At 52.6% G+C, this 16,444-nt stretch overlaps 1 protein-coding gene across 1 annotated transcript; it reads left to right on the top strand.

Moving 5' to 3' along the window:
• Positions 1–5,209: 5,209 nt before the first annotated feature.
• Positions 5,210–15,202, top strand: ANXA4 (annexin A4). The gene is made up of 13 exons (XM_084302325.1): positions 5,210–5,288; positions 8,004–8,060; positions 9,207–9,282; positions 10,070–10,164; positions 10,449–10,562; positions 10,721–10,811; positions 11,266–11,345; positions 11,730–11,786; positions 12,262–12,355; positions 12,898–12,993; positions 13,487–13,545; positions 13,883–14,005; positions 14,269–15,202. The coding sequence occupies exons 2-13, from the start codon at positions 8,058–8,060 to the stop codon at positions 14,326–14,328; spliced, it is 948 nt and encodes a 315-aa protein (XP_084158451.1). The 5' UTR covers positions 5,210–5,288; positions 8,004–8,057; the 3' UTR covers positions 14,329–15,202.
• The last annotated feature ends 1,242 nt before the right edge of the window (positions 15,203–16,444 follow it).

Below are 16,444 nucleotides of genomic sequence, written 5' to 3'. Positions count from 1 at the left end.
CTGATCTCGGGCTGGAATTTTTAACTCCTTGTCTAACCACAGGGGTTGTCATTTGGGGACAAATACTGGGTTAAGTACACCATCGCTGCAAGAGGAGCACAAGGAATCTGAATGAAAAGAAAAACTCATAGGCATTGATAAAGAGTTTAATAAGAAAGGAATAGAAAATAATAAAAATAATACAATCAATTAAAAAGACAATAAATAAAATTTATTACTGTAAACAATTTTTTCCCAGCCTAATGATCTCCCATCACCACCATGATCACCCATCCTAGCAATTTCCCATCCCATCATTTCACACTCGAATGAATTCCCATCACTGCCATGACTTCCCACCACACTGATCATTTCCTATCCCAGCCACCTCCCATTGCTGCTCCCAAGGCTCAATTCCCAACTCCCATTGTTCCATCCATCCGTCCATCCATCCGTCCGTCTGTCCGTCCGTCAGTCCATTTTCTCCTGTCCATGCCCACATCCATGCACGGCCTGAGCATGGGCAGTGGGAGCGGGCTGCATGAAATCCCCTCAGCATCCCACTGCAAGAACAACTGCAGGTAGAGGCCTTGCTGAGTGAACACCTACACCAGAGGAATTTAAGAAAGAAGGCAATAAAGAAGAGAAAGGACCAGAAAAGAATGAATAAATTTTCAATGCCTGCCATTTGGTGTCTCAACAAGCAGTTCCCTTGCCCATCCCAGCAGCTTCCATCGCAGCACTCCCAACACTCATTCATGACCGCCCCATTTCTCACCCTCCTCCCCATTGCCCATCCCTGCCAGTGAGAAACACTGACTGCATCCAGCACTAAAGCAGGGGAAGGGCAAGCCAGGGGTGAAAGGGCTGAAGAGCGTGGCTGAAGCTGGAGCAGGTGCCTGCAGAGGTCTCTGTGCCTGCGTGCTGAGCAGGCCTGGGTGCTGTGGGTGCCATCGAGGAGGTCACGGGTAGCTGTAATACTTGGCTATGGCCGGGGGCTGCTGCTGCCCTTGGCCCCCCGCAGCTGGCAGGCCCAGTGCTCTGGGCGCCGGCTCTATGGCAGCGTCCCCTGTTCATGCCGTGCTGCCTGGTGGTGCTGGCACCTCCTTTTCCTTGCCGCCAGCCGGGGACTGGGGGGCAGCGGGCACAGCGCTGGAGCCTGGCACTGTCGGCGGGGCGCTGGGCATGCTGCTGGGGCTGCTGGAGGTGGGCTGCGGCTGCACACAGGACGGCTGGTGCACTGGCCCCAGCACCTTGGCCCTGGCCCCCAGCGGCTGCAAAGTCTCGCTGGGGGTCTTTGTCCTTGCGTGCTGGCGCTGCAGCGTCTTGGCCCCGCTGGCTTGGGCCCGGAGCCTGTCCTGGGGCCGCACAGCACAGGGCTCCCCACTCGGAGTCTCCAGCAGCAGCCGCGCTCTGCGGGGAGGTGGCGACGCTGCTCCTTGCCCCCCTGCAGCCCCCGGGCTTCGTGCTCTCTTGCTGGGTGCCGTGGTGCTGTTGATCGCCGGCTGCTGCCCACTGCTGCCTGCTTCCGTGCTGCTGCCAGCCCCCGTGCTGCTGCCACCCGTCTTCCCCTGGCACAGTCTCTTGCGGCCTTGGCCAGCCTGGCCCAGCAGCATCTTCCTCTCCTTGCTGGGGGGGTTCTCTGTTGTCGGCCTCCTGTGCTGGCAGCTCTGCGCTGTCCCGGAGGTGCTGCTGGGCGCAGGGCGCTTGGTCCCCCGCTTGGTGCCGGTGGGCACAGGGGCAGGCGGGGGGCTCTGGAGGGGACCCAGGGGGCGTTTGGGCAGGGGTCTCCTATGGTCACTGCAGCCCTTGGGGTTGGGGCGTTTCTTGGGGGAACTAGGGGGGGATTTGGGTCTACGAAGGGCACTGGGGACCTTGGGGTTGGGGCGGGTCTTGAGGGAACGCTGGGGGGGTTGGGGCAGGGGTCTACTAAGGGCACTGAGGAGCTGGGTGTCAGGGAGGCTCCTGGGGGCACACAGGGGTGGACTGGGTAGGGGGCTCCTAAGCGCACTGGGCAGGGGACTGGCTGCAGGGCTGAGGAGGGGGCTCACTGCTGGCACAATGGGGGACTGCAGCGACAGCCCACCCTCAAGCTTCTCGGGGCGCACCCCAGGGGTTGAGGGGACCTCACCGAGGGCTCCTGTGGCTTCCAGTCCCTGCGTGCTCGGCTCCTCGATGTCCTCGCAGAGGTCAGGCAGCTGCGAGAGGAAGCGGCTGAGGGCAGGACTGCTGGGCAAATCGGGGAAGGCGTCCTGGGGCTCCACGGCATCCAGGCAGCTGAGCAGCTCCTCCAAGCCGGAGCTGTCCAGGTCGGCCGGGAGCTGGTCCTGCACGTGCTGCAGCTGCTGGCTGTCCCCTGCCAGCTCTGGAAAGGCCTCGGCGAAGGCATCAGGGCCCAGCTCCAGCAGCTCCAGGGGCTCCTCAGGCACCTCTGCAAGTGTCGCCGCTGAGGACGAAGCAAGACAATCCCCCAAGACGGGCAATGTCAGCTTTGCCATGGCCCCTGGGTGTGGGGCCACAAGCGGCCGGCTGTGCCAGTCCCAAACTCACCGTCGGGCGTCGCCGTCTGGGTGCTGGCGGTGCTTGGAGCCTGGGCAGGCTCGGGGGGAGTGGGGCCGGGCAGCGGGGGCCCCTGGTCCTCGCTGAGCCCCACGGCGTGCAAGCAGGGCTCCGGCAGCTGCCCCCAGCTGCTGCTCAGGGTGCGGGGCGTGGGGAGCGCCTGCCCCTGCAGCGGAGGCCCCGGGACGAGGGGTGGCGGGGGGTTGCGCTGGGCGGGGGCCTGCAACAGGCAGGTGCCTGCAGGGTGCAGGAGCTCCCCATGGAGCACGGCCCTGGGCCCCAGCCCCAGCGCATGGTGGGGCACCAGTGTCCCCGTCCCCATGGGCTGTCCCCACTGATGGACGGGGGCACAGGGAGGAGCGCTATGGGGGAGCTGCCCCACGGTGGGTAGCTGCCCCAGCTGCAGCTGGTGCCCCATGCTTGGGAGCTGCACCAGCTGCAGGTTTTGCCCCACAGCAGGGAGCTGCACCAGCTGCAGGTTTTGCCCCACAGCGGGGAGCTGCACCAGCTGCAGGTTATGCCCCACGGCGGGGAGCTGCCCCACAGCAGGGAGCTGCCCCCCGGCGGGGAGCTGCCCAAGCTGCAGGTGGTGCCCCTGGGCTGGGAGGTGCCCCCCAGGTGGCAGCTGCACCCCGGCGGGGAGCTGCAGCACCTGCCCCTGGACCCCCGGCACCACGTGCCAGACGGTGGCCTGGGGCAGCGCGGAGGGGAGGGTGGGTACCTGCGGGGGCTGCAAGGGCAGCGCCGTCGCTCCGGGGAGGGAGGGCAGCAGCCAGGCAGCCACCGTTGGCGGCACGGCTGGGACGACGAAGGGGGAGTTTTGCGTCTGCGCAAGCCGCGGAAGCCGTCTGGGGAAACCCTCTGTGGGAAAAAGGGCGCTGGGCTGAGCTCTGGGGCGCTGGGCTCGCCAGCAGGGCCGCAGCCCCGGGAGGAGCGGGAGCCGGCTGCTGGACCTGCCATGGTGGCTGGAGAGTGGGGCGGTTGCTTGGGGAACCCGGGCAACGGGGGTTCCGTCCCAACGGCTCACCAGCCCCTCGCCGACATCTTGGGGAGGACTGCAGGCTTTGGACCCAAGCAGGCTGCCCAGCGCAAGACTTGGCCATCCCCAGCAGGCTTGCCCTCCCACGCAGCACTTGCCATGCCCACCACGCTTCCACACCGCCTCTTTCCCGTCCTGAGCATTTCCCATCCCAGGACCAGCTTTCATCCTCATGGTCATTTCCCATCCTGACAAATTCACATGAGAACAGATTCCCAGACAAAAGATTTCCCATCAACACCAAGCGTTTCTTCAACCAAAGAGATCTCGTCCCAAAGAATTCCCCTCTCGGAGGACTTTTCCAAGCACTTCCCTCCCCAGGGAATGGTACCCACCCCATTCAAGACTTCCCATCCCAAGGCTTTCCCATCCCAGGAGCCATTGCCCATCCCAATGCTTTTGCTTCCCAATGCTTTCAAAGCCCAGGAACATTTCCCATCTCTCTCCTTTCCTAGCCCAATGGCTTCCCACCCCAAGGAAGCCTTCCCATCCCAGCAAGGAGTTCTCGGCCCACTCGGCATTCCCCATCCCAAGCATTTCCCAGTTTCACCATCCAACACACAGCTTGGCCACCCCACAGCTATGCAGAGATCCCAGCAGGGATTTGGACGATTCTGTTATCGCACAGACACTTGTTGTGCTAAGGGTTGTGAGGGTTGTGCTTTATTGCAGAGCAACTCGGAGCAGCGGTACCGAGGATACCGCCATGCATGAGGTGAACGTGTCTGTAATAAGCTCAATTCCAAGGCAGCAGAGAAGAGAAACGGCAATAAAGTGGAAGCAGTCCGCGGTAATGACGAATGCGTCATTAATAGCGAATTAATATTAATTCGTTAGTAATACCGAATGACGTCACTACAGCCCCCATGACGTCACGGCCGGCGGACCGCTGCGGTGCCTTCCGCCAGGGGGCGCTGTGGGGAGGCGGCCTCCTGGTGACACCACCCCCCGCGTGACGTCAGGGCGGGGCCCAGCGCTCCTCAGCCCCCCCCCCCCCCCGCGACCCCCGCGGTCGGGGCCCGGCTGCTCCCCCCCCCGGTGCCCATCGCTGCCCGGAGCTCCCCAAAGCAGCCCCGGCACCGACCCCCCCCCCCGGTCCCCACAGTTCCCCCAGAGCTCCCCACAGCCCCCCAAGGCTCCCACAGCCCCCTCACAGCCCCCCCACAGCCCCCTAAGGCCCCCACAGCCCCCCATAGCCCCCCATAGCCCCCCACAGTTCCCCCAGAGCTCCCCACAGCCCCCTCACAGCTCCCTCACAGCCCCCCCAAGGTTCCCACAGCCCCCCACACCCCCCCACAGCCCCCTCAGCCCCCTCACAGCCCCCCCACACCCCCCCCCCCCAGCTCCCTAAGGCCCCCACAGCCCCCCAAGGCTCTCACAGCCCCCTCAGCCCCCTCACAGCCCCCCACAGCTCCCCCACAGCCGCCCTCCAGCTCCGCACAGCCCCCCCCGGCCTGGCCCAGGGTCGCATCGTGCAAATAAACAAACAAACAAACAAATAAATAAAAGCGCTTTACTGGGGGTGCTGGACAAAATGAGAGGGGTCCCGGGCGCTGCCCCCCCCCCACCCCCTCCGCGAGGCCCCACGCAGGGCTCCGGGGGCCGGGCTCAGTCCGTCCCCGTCAGTCCCACCCCGCGGCGGGGCGGGGGCCGTGCCCAGCCCTGCCCCGAGCCGTGCCGAGCCGTGCTCCAGCCTCTCCCGGGACTGCCGGTGAGTGCCGGGCCCCCCCACCCCTTCCCCGGTGCCGGGGGGGTCGGCTCCGAGGACTTGGGGCAGCCCCGGGCCGGGCCTGCGGGGACAGCACGGGCCGGGATGGGAGGGGAGGGGGGGGGTGGATTTAGGGCGCTGCCACTCGCTGGGGGTCCCCTGGCATCCCTGAGGGGCTGTAAGGGGGGAGCGGGCTGGGTCGGTACCGGGAGAAGCCGGAGATGTCCCGGGGGGCACCCAGGGGTTTTCCTCCCCGGGTCCTGTGCTCCAGGCTGTGGTCAAAAGCTTGGGGTCACGACCTGCGGAGCTGTGGGCGCTCAGGGCACGGTCAGGGAAGCACATCGGGGAGCAAGTTTGGGTTTGGGTCGGCCAGAAGACGCCGAAGTTTCGGCTGGTGGCTGAGAAACGGTGTTGGTGTTGGGTTCTGCTTTTAAAGGGCGGCGGTGCTGGCTGAGGAATTACGTGCTTCTCTGCTAAAGGCTGCCCTGGAAAGCTCGGCTGTGGCAGAGCTGGGAATAAGGGAATAAGGGAGGGGATGCGTCCTGCCACCCGGCCGCTGTGCCTTGAGCCCGTTCCAAGGCAGGGCACCAGGCGTGGTGTGTCCGCAAGCCCGGCCCTTCCGTGCGGTTTGGAGCAAACGCGATGGGGATGGGGTTAGCCGAGGCACCTTGGTGCCTTGCTAGCTGGCTTTATGCGTGCAGAATTCTTGGACGCACGGAGTTCAAGTGTTCCTCCAGCCCTGAAGCTGGTTTTTGCCATTTGAGCTGTGGGCCAGGAGTTGTGGGAAGCGGCAGAGCAGTGGCAAATCTGACCGAGTTCCTTCCTTCCCTGCACTAGCAAAGGGAGCGCACAGGGGTGCTTCATCCATCCAATGCCCCAGCCTGAGCTGCTGATGGGGACACCACTGCCTGCGGAAGGTGTTCAGGGGCAGGGACCATTGCCAAAGAACTGCTGAGCTCTTTCCCCTGTAACCTCGGTGCCTTTTTCCTTATGGCACCACATACACAAACACGCTGGAACATAAAAGCGCTTCCAGCTTGCACAGCAGGGTTAGAACCACTGCCTTCTGCAGTGCTCTGCTCTTTCTATTCACAGGGATGTTTAATCTGAATGAAGAAATCGGAATCTTTAACACAGTCACTATTCCGTGTGACACTTCTGTTTTATTGCTGCTGTAGTTTCCTATTGCAGGGGCCTTTGCCCTGAATCCAACACATGTATCATTTCCTTCGGTTTGGTTTTCTTTCTGCCATCGTATTTCTCATCGTATATCTCTTCCTCTTTTCCTTGTTTATTGACATTTCTTTTGCCGTCAAATCTACTTGTTAAACCAGCTTGTTCTGCTTCTGTGTACAAAGCAACTGAACGGTAAAACTGTTGGAAAAGCTTCTGTGAAATTCTAAACCATTATTTAGGTTCTGGATAAAGCAAATAAAAAAAAAAATAGAAAGCTGCCTTTATATTTCTGTAAGAGATTTTCCTGCGGTCTAGGTCACAATTTGTCTGCTAATATCTACAATCACACGAAAGGGAAAACAAGCTCAATTTTCCTTGCGCTGCCTGACTGTAGGTGTTGTAATAACGTACAGGAAAACAGGAAAGCACGGAAGAGTGCCTACGTGTAACACCTCAGTGGCCAATGTCGTGCCGAGCTAACTTGCCTGGACAGCAACACCCCGATGGTGTTCCAGATTTGTAAGAGTCATGTGCAGCGTGAGCACAGACTCGGCTGCTGTTGCACAAGGATCTGTGCTCACTGACAGCAGCTCCGGAGCACCGTGGGCAGGACCAGGAAGCGATCTGACAGCCATGGCATCATCGTTGCTGCTGCAGGGCTTCAGTGTAAGGAGCACAGCTCAGGCCATGCTGAACTCGAGGTGTGGGGAGATGGACCCGGTCCTCATGCTGGACACCCAGCCTGTGGGTGTAGGGTGTAGGAGAGGGGTACAGGAAAAACCTTGGGCGTGTTTGTGTGCAGGAACAGGCCCTGTGCACGAAAACAAAAGTATGAGCAGAAGAAATAAAGTCTGGGGAGGTGGCAAATTAACTTTTTTTTTTTTTTTTTTTTGGTGAGGTTTAATAGTTAAAACTGCGGTGCTACAAGGAATTACAGGTTGCAGCAAAGTGAGGAGTTGAATGCAGCAGATTCTAAGGAAGAGGGAAAATGCTTCTGTCCCCGAGTGAGCTTATCTGTGGCATCCTCATCTGCACCTCAGGGCTGTCTCTGCCTTCCAGGAATATCTGTGCGTGCTGGTAGTGCTGCACGCATCCGTACCCACACCCACCTCCACGCTCTCCCCTGGCGAGGTCGCAGCCCCGACTTTTGATGGGGAGGGGAGTCAAATCAGCTTACTCCCAGGGCAGCATCACTGCTTCTCCTTGTAACCTCAGCCAGGCTATCACGCTAACCATAGAAACTTCTTTCAGAGTGGTGCACGACATCCCTCTCACAGGCAGAGCCTCTGTGGAGCAATGCCCCAGCCCCGTCCTGCTGCACACCAGCCTTTGTTCATGCATTACAACCCAGCAGGCACCCCAGGGCTGCTGTCGAGGCTGTGGGCGTTCAGTGAAGACCTCAGAGAAATTATTTGATTATAATCATACTTTACAGTCCCGGTTACTTAACCAGGGTCATTAACTGGCAAGGGTGGTATGGGTGGCAAGAGTGGTATTAATTATTTGCTAGAAAACTGACACTCCCTCTTTTTGTTATTGCAGTTGTCGAGCTGCCGAGGGACTTGTACAATAGCAGATTGACCAAAAGCTAGAGCAATGGTGAGTGTGCTTGTTTTCTGTACCATGATGTGCCGGGCATTTTTTGCTCTAATCAGATAAATGTGGGGAGTGTAGATAGAGCAGGAAGAACACTGTCTTTTTATGGGGGGTGAGTTTATCACTTCCCTGTTTCCTCATACTAGAGGTCAGTGATCCACATGTATGGGCTTTTCCTCTTTGAAAGTTAATGGAAAACCCAATCAGATATTAATTCACAGGGCAAGTATTTGAGTAAACTCTCTAGGCATACTCTTCTTTCCTGGTTCAGCCCACAGGGTTCCCATCTGTACAATAGTTATTTCCATGCCTTGCTCTCAAAAGCCTGGCCTATGTGAATGTTCAGCACCTTGCTGTTGTCTCTTTGTGGAAACTGACACCTGTAGGAGACAGGGTCACCCCGCAGAGATGGCACCGGACAGGAGGCAGGAGGAACCTGTTTGTGAATCACCATTTTGAGCAAAACACGGCACATCCTGGGCATTACAAAATCACAGAACAGTGGAGGCTGGGGGCACCTCTGGGCCCCTCTGGTCCCACCCAGCTCCAGCAGGGCCACCCAGAGCCCTGCACCATGTCCAGCAGGGTGCAAAGACCCCGAGGAGGAGGCTCTGGCACCTCTCTGGGGACCTGTGCCAGGGCTCTGGCACCCGCCTGCCATGGCCGTGCTTTGTGCTGCTCAAGGGGAGCCTCCTGGGCTCCAGTTTGTGCCCAGCACCGCTGGGCCTGGCACTGGGCATCGCTGGAAGGAGCCCGGCTCCGTTCCCTTTGATGGGAACAGATTTCTTTACTATTTGCATAGGAAAATGCTGGTAATGTTCAGACCCCTACGGGGTCTGAACAGGGATGCCAGGTGTCCATCCTTTGTTTAATTACAAACCAGATACGACGCAGGCAGCAATACGGAGATATCTTCTCTGTGTAGTTCTGTCTTGTGATTTATTTCTTATGTGCCTGGGAAGTCCCTCTAGACTTGTCACTCTTTTGGGTGGGATGGAAGCCTGAAACAAAATCACTTGAGGGGGTGGAGTTCACTTGCTATTGCTATATTTGCATCTTTTGTGTCTTTTTTTTTTTTTTTTTCCAACTCTACTGTATGTTTGCATCACTGTAAGTCTGCCTTTGATAACTCCTTTCCTGTGGCTTTAGGCAACAATCAAGGGGGTCTCAAGTTTCAGTGCTGAGCAGGAAGCACAAGCGCTAAGGAAGGCTATGAAGGGATTTGGTAAGTTGATTTCCCTCCATGGTTAAACCTTTTTTTCCTCAGCACTGAGAATGTTTGCTCTGGTGGTTTGTTAGAGGGGAAGTCTAGCCATTCGCATTGCCCCACTGCACCGCCCACCCCAAAATCTCTTTGGAAATGAAAAGAGGCATCCTGTCCCTGAAATGCAGCCTCCTCTGGTGGTATGGATCCTGGCACCCTCTGTGCTCTTAAATACATGGAGTCAGTCTGGTCAGTGGGGATTGTGTCTGAATGGAAACAAAGTCAGGAGTGCAAAGGGATGGAAGGTAATGTCAGAGTGGGGACAGCACTGATGACCACAGTGTGTGCTGAAGGGTGGTTTTTTAATGTTTCATTGCTGGTACCATGTCTGTTTATTTGTGAATTTGTGTGTGGTCTCTCTCAGCGTTGTCTCCAAGCTGCTCATAGGTATTTTATGATGGTAATCCCACAGACTGGGGACCCTGTACCTGTCCTGAGGTGCTACACTGAGCTTTCTGATGTGATACGAGAGCACTGAGAGGAATCAAATGACTTGGTCATGCTGAGATTTAAGCCCAACTTGAAATCCAAGTCTGGCCACAAGAACATCCTTAGTCTGTCTCCAGTCTCATCTCCCCTGCAGTACGGTTCTGCCATGCTGCTGGCCAGGTTGAGGCACTTCTGTACACAGATCTAGTCCCAGTCCTAGAGAAGCAGGCTGTGTAAGGGACAGAAGATGGCACAAGGCCAGGGGACACTTCTGGTGCTTGTGCAAGCAGCCAGACTAGCTTTCCTTTGTTTCTTTCAGGCACGGATGAAGATGCCATCATCGACATCTTGACCAAACTAAACGTTTCACAACGTCAGCAAGTTCTGATCACCTATAAGAGCACTATCGGCAGGGTAGGTAGTCTGCAGAGATTAGTGACTGTGCTTTTAACTGGGAGATGGGGACAACTTTTAGGTTATGTCACTTGGGTGAAAAGTGAAAAACAATCCAGTCTCCATAACAGTACGATTAGCGGAGCCATCCCCTGGCCAAGTTTATTTTGTTTGTGTTCACTTCAGAGCAACTATTTGTGTTAGGAGGATTGGAGCCTGAAGAAAAGTGGTGAAAGTGTTAGTTCCTTCTGTTCTCTAAGGCTGTACCTTCTTCCAACTCTCTTCTCCTTTTTTTGGCCCTCTAGGATTTGATTGATGACTTGAAGTCTGAGCTGAGTGGGAATTTTGAAAGGGTGATCATTGGGATGATGACTCCTACCACCCTGTACGACGTGCACGAATTGAAGAGAGCTATGAAGGTGTGGAAGTCTTCCTTTTGTATTGCTTAAGTTCTGGTCAAGTTAGTGTGATATGAATTAATTTCTTATTGATTATTAACTATTATATGAAGAATCCCGGTTGCACATCGGAAGCAGTTTTTGGTATCATCTTGGATCTTGTCTTGGCAATTCCCTAGGGTGCTGGAACAGATGAAGGTTGCCTGATTGAAATTCTGGCTTCTCGCACAAACGAGGAGATTCGGCGCATTAATGAGACCTACAGGCTTCGTAAGTAGTGCAAACTGCTGGCCCTTGTCATACTGCCTAAAAGTCAATCTCGTGTGCAAGCATGCACACACAGAGAGGAAGGAGAGGGGTCCACTAGCCTTTAAGTGTGACAAATTGGCCAGACCTGCTATTACCGTTTGTCCAGAGAGACCCTCTGGATGAAACTGATGTCAACAGTAAGACTGCTAACAGCCTCAGAGACTAGAACTTCACTGAAAATTGAATTAGTGTAGATAAAATGGGGTGGGGTGTTATGGATGTATGGATCTATTGCCAGTTGTATACTGTCTGTTCTTCTTAATTTGGGGCTGTAACACTAACTATGATGGCTGGAGAACTGCAATGATGAGCCCTGAGCACAGTTCTGTACTTACCTAGCTTATGACTGGCAAATGGACAGTATCCAGGTGGACCTGTTACTAACAGATGCCATCCGTGTGTGTGCTCCTTCTAGAATATGGCTCTTCCCTCGAGGAGGACATTGTTTCTGACACATCTTCCATGTTTCGCAGGGTCCTCGTGTCCCTTGCAACGGTAAGCCCAGTCTAGGGGAAATGGGGGTGAATCTTCCTGTGGCTGATAGGCATGCCTCTCTGTTCAATGGTGATGGCTTTTATTTCACTTTTCACCTTGTGTGTCCCCTTGCCTGCTTTTCAAACCCAGCTTCTGCAGGGAGAGGAGTCTGCGCATGCATTCATGCAATGGACTCTTTTTAAAATGGCCCAGGTAAAGCGGATTGCTGCTCATCTCAGAAGTACAATCAGGTCTGAGCCATATTTCACTGTAGTTGTAAGCTGCTGTTTACTTTTAAGGACTCCATTATACTCCTACAGTAACTTTTTATTTTTTTTTTGAATAGGGAATTGCTTCCAGTAGTTGTTCTGGTGAACTGAGTCTTTTGTCCTTGTATGTCTGCAGGGAAACAGAGATGAGGGGATGTATGTGGATGATGCCCTTGCTCAGCAAGATGCTCAGGTATGTGGTAATTTTCTTCCTTGCAAGAAGGATTCTTGCAAGGAAGAATCATCTGTTCATCTTTACATGATGCATGGTGAATCCCTGCTTTTCCAAGACCTCTCTTTTTTTCAAGGCAAGAGAGTGAACCTGAAGCTATGTTAGACAGCAGCACCCTAGGTGGAGACCTGGTCTCTGTTCTCAGTTTTGACCCTTAGAGAAGCCTCTTTGCTGTTCTGTGCCTCAGGCTGTGAAATGGGGGTAATGGTTCAAGCCTTGTTTGCGAGGCTCTGATGAGAGAGCTCTAAACAGACTGGGTGTTTGGCAGGGGAGATGACAGTTCCGTTGAGAGTTGCTGTGCTTCATTAGATGTTGGAAAACATCTGTGATCTAGACAGGCCAGCAGTGCTCAAGCACCAAGGAAGTAAAAATCTCATCTTATATACACCCAGTCTTCCCCATTGGCCTTATTTTGTCTATTCACATTGTCTTTAAGTGCCTGTATGAAGCGGGGGAGAAGAAGTGGGGAACAGATGAGGTGCAATTTATGTCCATCCTCTGTACACGGAACAGGTGTCACCTGCTAAGAGGTAGGACCCTCCACAGTGTCCTGGAATATTTTTTTTTCCTTCCTTGTTTGAGCATGATGTTTTTGTAGGTCTTCATACGTGTTCAGTAACTGCAAACTCCTCTGAGGCAGCAGGTGTCCTAGAGAGAGCCCAGTTGTATCCATTTCTTTCAGGCTGTTTTATTCCCTCCTGAGACTAAAAGGGGCTTGAGAAAAAAAAACATAGGTACAACTTTCTGCTGCTCCAGCTTTTAAATTGGAGATAATAAAGTTTGACTCCCATTGGGGCAGAGAGGAAAGAAGCTAAGCTTTTAAACTGTCATAATTAACTAGCAGGTCTTGGAAATGCTAGCAGCCATGGTGGGCCAATTAGCAACACAGTTAATAATTAAAATGAATTATTTCTCTGTGACAGCCCTGATTTAGTTTACAATGCTGCAGTAATGATACAGTGATCATGCAGAATATGAGGTGCTTGATCTTGCAAAGTGATCCTTTTGTGGTTTGCATGCTTCATGCCGCCAGGAATTTCTCTGACTTTTTATCACGGATTCTTCCTCCTAGTTTTTGATGTATACAGAGGGATTGCTAATAAGGACATAACAGACAGCATTAAATCTGAGATGTCAGGAGACCTTGAAGATGCTTTGCTAGCTGTGGGTGAGTGCCCTGCTTTTAAACTTTGTCTGCAAATTAATTACATAATTAGAGATGTTGCATCTTGTTTTGACTGCTTTACATAGCTACAGGAGGCAGCCATGATTTATTTGTGTGGTTTTTGTTTGTTTGTTTGTTTGTTTTTACACTATACAGATACAATCAGGTGAGAAAGTGTTGTGTTTTATCACATAGTTTACTTGGCCAAGTGATGCTTTGGCAGCTGACATTTGCTGTCAGGAGGCACTGAAGCATTAAAGAGCATACAGCTGTGCACTAAGCACAGAGACGTCAGCTCACAGCAGGTCGCTGTCTGTGGATATCCCTTCCAACCCAAACCATTCTGTGATGTCTCTGCATTGCACCTGCTATTTGTCAGCCTTTAATTGAATCTTCACAGAACAAACACCTCCGCTAAGAAAGTTCTGCAAAGGTGTGGAAAACCTTCTCTTCCTGTTTTTATTGACCTTCATTTCTTGTTTTTTATCTCTTACAGTAAAGTGCATGCGCAATAAACCTGCATATTTTGCTGAAAGATTGTACAAATCCATGAAGGTAAAGATTTTTTAATGTGAGATTTATTTTTTTTTGATTTTTTTTTTTTTGCTTGTATTTCCATGCTCAAGTCAGTAGCATCATAGCAATCATTAGATAAACACTACTGTTAATGGGGAAATAGATCTGAGCTTTTCTGGAAGAGCTCAGAGTTTCCTGAAGCTCAAAGTAATATTTTTCCTCAGCAGAAAGCTGCTAGTGGATCACACTTTTAATGCAAAAATGCTCTAATTAGCAACAGATTCTGCAGAAGACTGAGCAAGAAAACCTTTGTGTCTCTCACTGGTTTATCCAAAACATTTTGTAGTTAGTTGTATGTGGTTGGATTGCTTTTTAGGGCCTGGGAACAGATGACAACACGCTGATCCGAGTGATGGTGTCCCGCTCTGAAATAGATATGCTCGATATCAGAAGAGAATTCCTGACCATGTATGGGAAATCTCTCTACTCCTTCATTAAGGTAAACTTCTTGGTGTTAGAAACAAAGAGCTGGATTTGCTAAGTGGCTTAAAGGAGACAGCTACCTGACACCTACTGGGTATTTTAGAGCAGATGAAATTAAGACACTAGAATAATGTACTGAAAATGTTCTTGAATTTTCATTGTCAAAAAGGATACAAACCCTGAAAAAAAAAAGGGGGGGGGAAATGTATGTGCTGGAAGAATCCAGCCTTCCATAGAGCTCTAAAATGAATCATGATCCTTTTTCTCTTTTCTTTCCAGGGAGATTGCTCAGGAGACTACAGGAAAGTTCTGCTCAGACTCTGTGGTGGAGAGGATTAAATGATGCCTGGATGATGGGAAGCATCATAAGGATTTAGCTCCTTCTATTTCTTTCCCCAAATAGCTTATTAATTGCTATAAGTACTGACTTAGGTTAATTAATGAAATGGCAATTCCATTTAACCCTTATGATAAGCTTTTATGCTCACAACACCCATTTATATACTACTTGGGCTAGTAAAGCCCATCTTAAACAGAACACTTTAACCAAATCTACATTGTTTTTGCTTTCTGACAAGCTGTCCTTTTGCCTTTGCATTTACCAGCAAAACTTATCAACTGAAGCAAATTTGGACACAGAATGTAGGAAGCTGCAGAGCGAAAAATTAACCTCATCAATACAAGGAGAGTGCAGAATATAGACTTGCTTCAGCTTTTGCAAGATAATTAAAAACCAAAGAAAATTAATCATGTAAAATACAATCATATTTAAATCTTAACTTGCTCTCTGCTAGTGTGGAACCTTAACAGCCTTGTGCTTTATGTATATGTTGCCTATAGATTTGAAGATAGGGAAGCTGACGCTGGTGACATCAGAAAGAACCCTTGCTGCCCTAGGCCTGGTTACAGGTCAGCCCTTGGTCTGTCCTACTTGACTTGGGAGTGTAAATCATCATGTTTATATTTATTACAAACAGTTATTTTGGATAAAGCAGTACCGTTACGGAATGGCCTGTACCCACAGCATGTTTAATCAACACTACCTGATGCCTTATAGTGGGATGCCTTGTGCTGGAGTCATTTACTAAATCTTACCAGCGCTGGCTGGTGGGACTCCTGTATAACACTACAGTTAGAAACTCCAGTGTGGGTGCCAGTGTGACATGGAATTCCATACCAACTGCTAAAATAAACTTTTCTTCCAAGCCCTACACACCTGTCTGCTAAGCTGAGCATTCTTTTCTCTACAAAATGTGCTTCCTGTTTGCTTTTTCATTTTTTTTTTTATTTTTTTTGTTTCATTGTTGTTTTTTTTTAACTGTTGGTGTATAATGCTCTGTTGAAGGCATCACAGATTCACAATGGAATTTGAGGGCACGATGCCAGTATGGCCTACGTGCCATTCTGTCACTTGTTTTGTTCCAAGCAGGGTCATGCTTGCCTCCAGAGTGCTCCAGGGCCTTGGCCAGGCTTTACCAAGCTCCAGGCAAGCCCCATGTTGCAGCCCACATCACAGCCTCTAATCTGGTGACTGTGACTTAAGCTGGTGACTTCTGGCACCAGAGGAAGGCTCCTGCCCCATGTAAAGACTTACAGCTACAAAGTAGGTTTGCCGCCCTCAACATTAAGAGGAGGCAGACGTGCCTCCAAGCAAGGAATCCAACCATAAACCACGTGTGTGGTTTACCATGCAAGGCCACCAGGAAGAAACAGCGAGTTGTAATGAGTGACTCCCTCTTGGGGAGACAGGGAGTCCTGCAGCACTGCAGGTTAGCAAGGAAATGCCTACAAGGCACCATTGTGGAGAAATCCCCAAAACCCTTTCTAGGAACCCAACATGCTGGGGTGTGTCCCTGAGGTGCCTGTATGTTGATGCATGTAGTATGAGGAATGAATGTGATGACTTAAGAGATGTGCGTACAGTTTCAGGGCCAAAATTGTACTAGGAAATGGCAGGATTGCTCCCATACTGGAGTATTGCAATGGAAGGACGCGGGCTGTTTGGGAACAGGCTGGGAAGATGAAGAGGGGTTGCTGCCCTCTGTGTGAGAGCTGCGAGAGCACACAGAGCTCTGCCTGAGGATGGACAAGGAGCTGGCTGAGAGTTGGTGGCTTAAAATTAAAGGGAGGACAGGGCTAGGTGACATTGTAGTGGGAGTCTGCTACAGGCCACCCAACAAGAACAAGCAGATGAAGCCCTCTACAGACAGGTAGGTGCAACCCCACGTATGCCAGCCTGGTCCTTGTGGGGGACTTCAACCACCCTGGGGTCTGTTGGAGGGACAGCAGAGCAGGACGCCAGCTCTCCAGGTTCCTGGAGCACTGCGGTCACTGCCTGCTGCAAGGGACAGGGAGCCAACGAGGAGAGGAGCTCTGCTGGGCCTCGTGCTCAGCAGCAAGCTGGGGGCTTGTGGGGAACGTGGAGGGAATTGTGGAGGACGTGAAGGGAATTGTG

Source organism: Netta rufina (assembly GCF_964035555.1).
Source record: "Netta rufina genome assembly, chromosome: 27".
In the NCBI taxonomy this organism is placed as follows: Eukaryota; Metazoa; Chordata; class Aves; order Anseriformes; family Anatidae; genus Netta; species Netta rufina.
This window is presented reverse-complemented; position numbering and strand designations above follow the sequence as displayed.

Coding starts and splice junctions, on each gene's coding strand:
- ANXA4 (XM_084302325.1), top strand. Junction 11,787..12,261: donor TTGCTCAGCAAGATGCTCAG/GTATGTGGTAAT, acceptor ATTGTCTTTAAG/TGCCTGTATGAAGCGGGGGA. Junction 12,356..12,897: donor CAGGTGTCACCTGCTAAGAG/GTAGGACCCTCC, acceptor TCTTCCTCCTAG/TTTTTGATGTATACAGAGGG.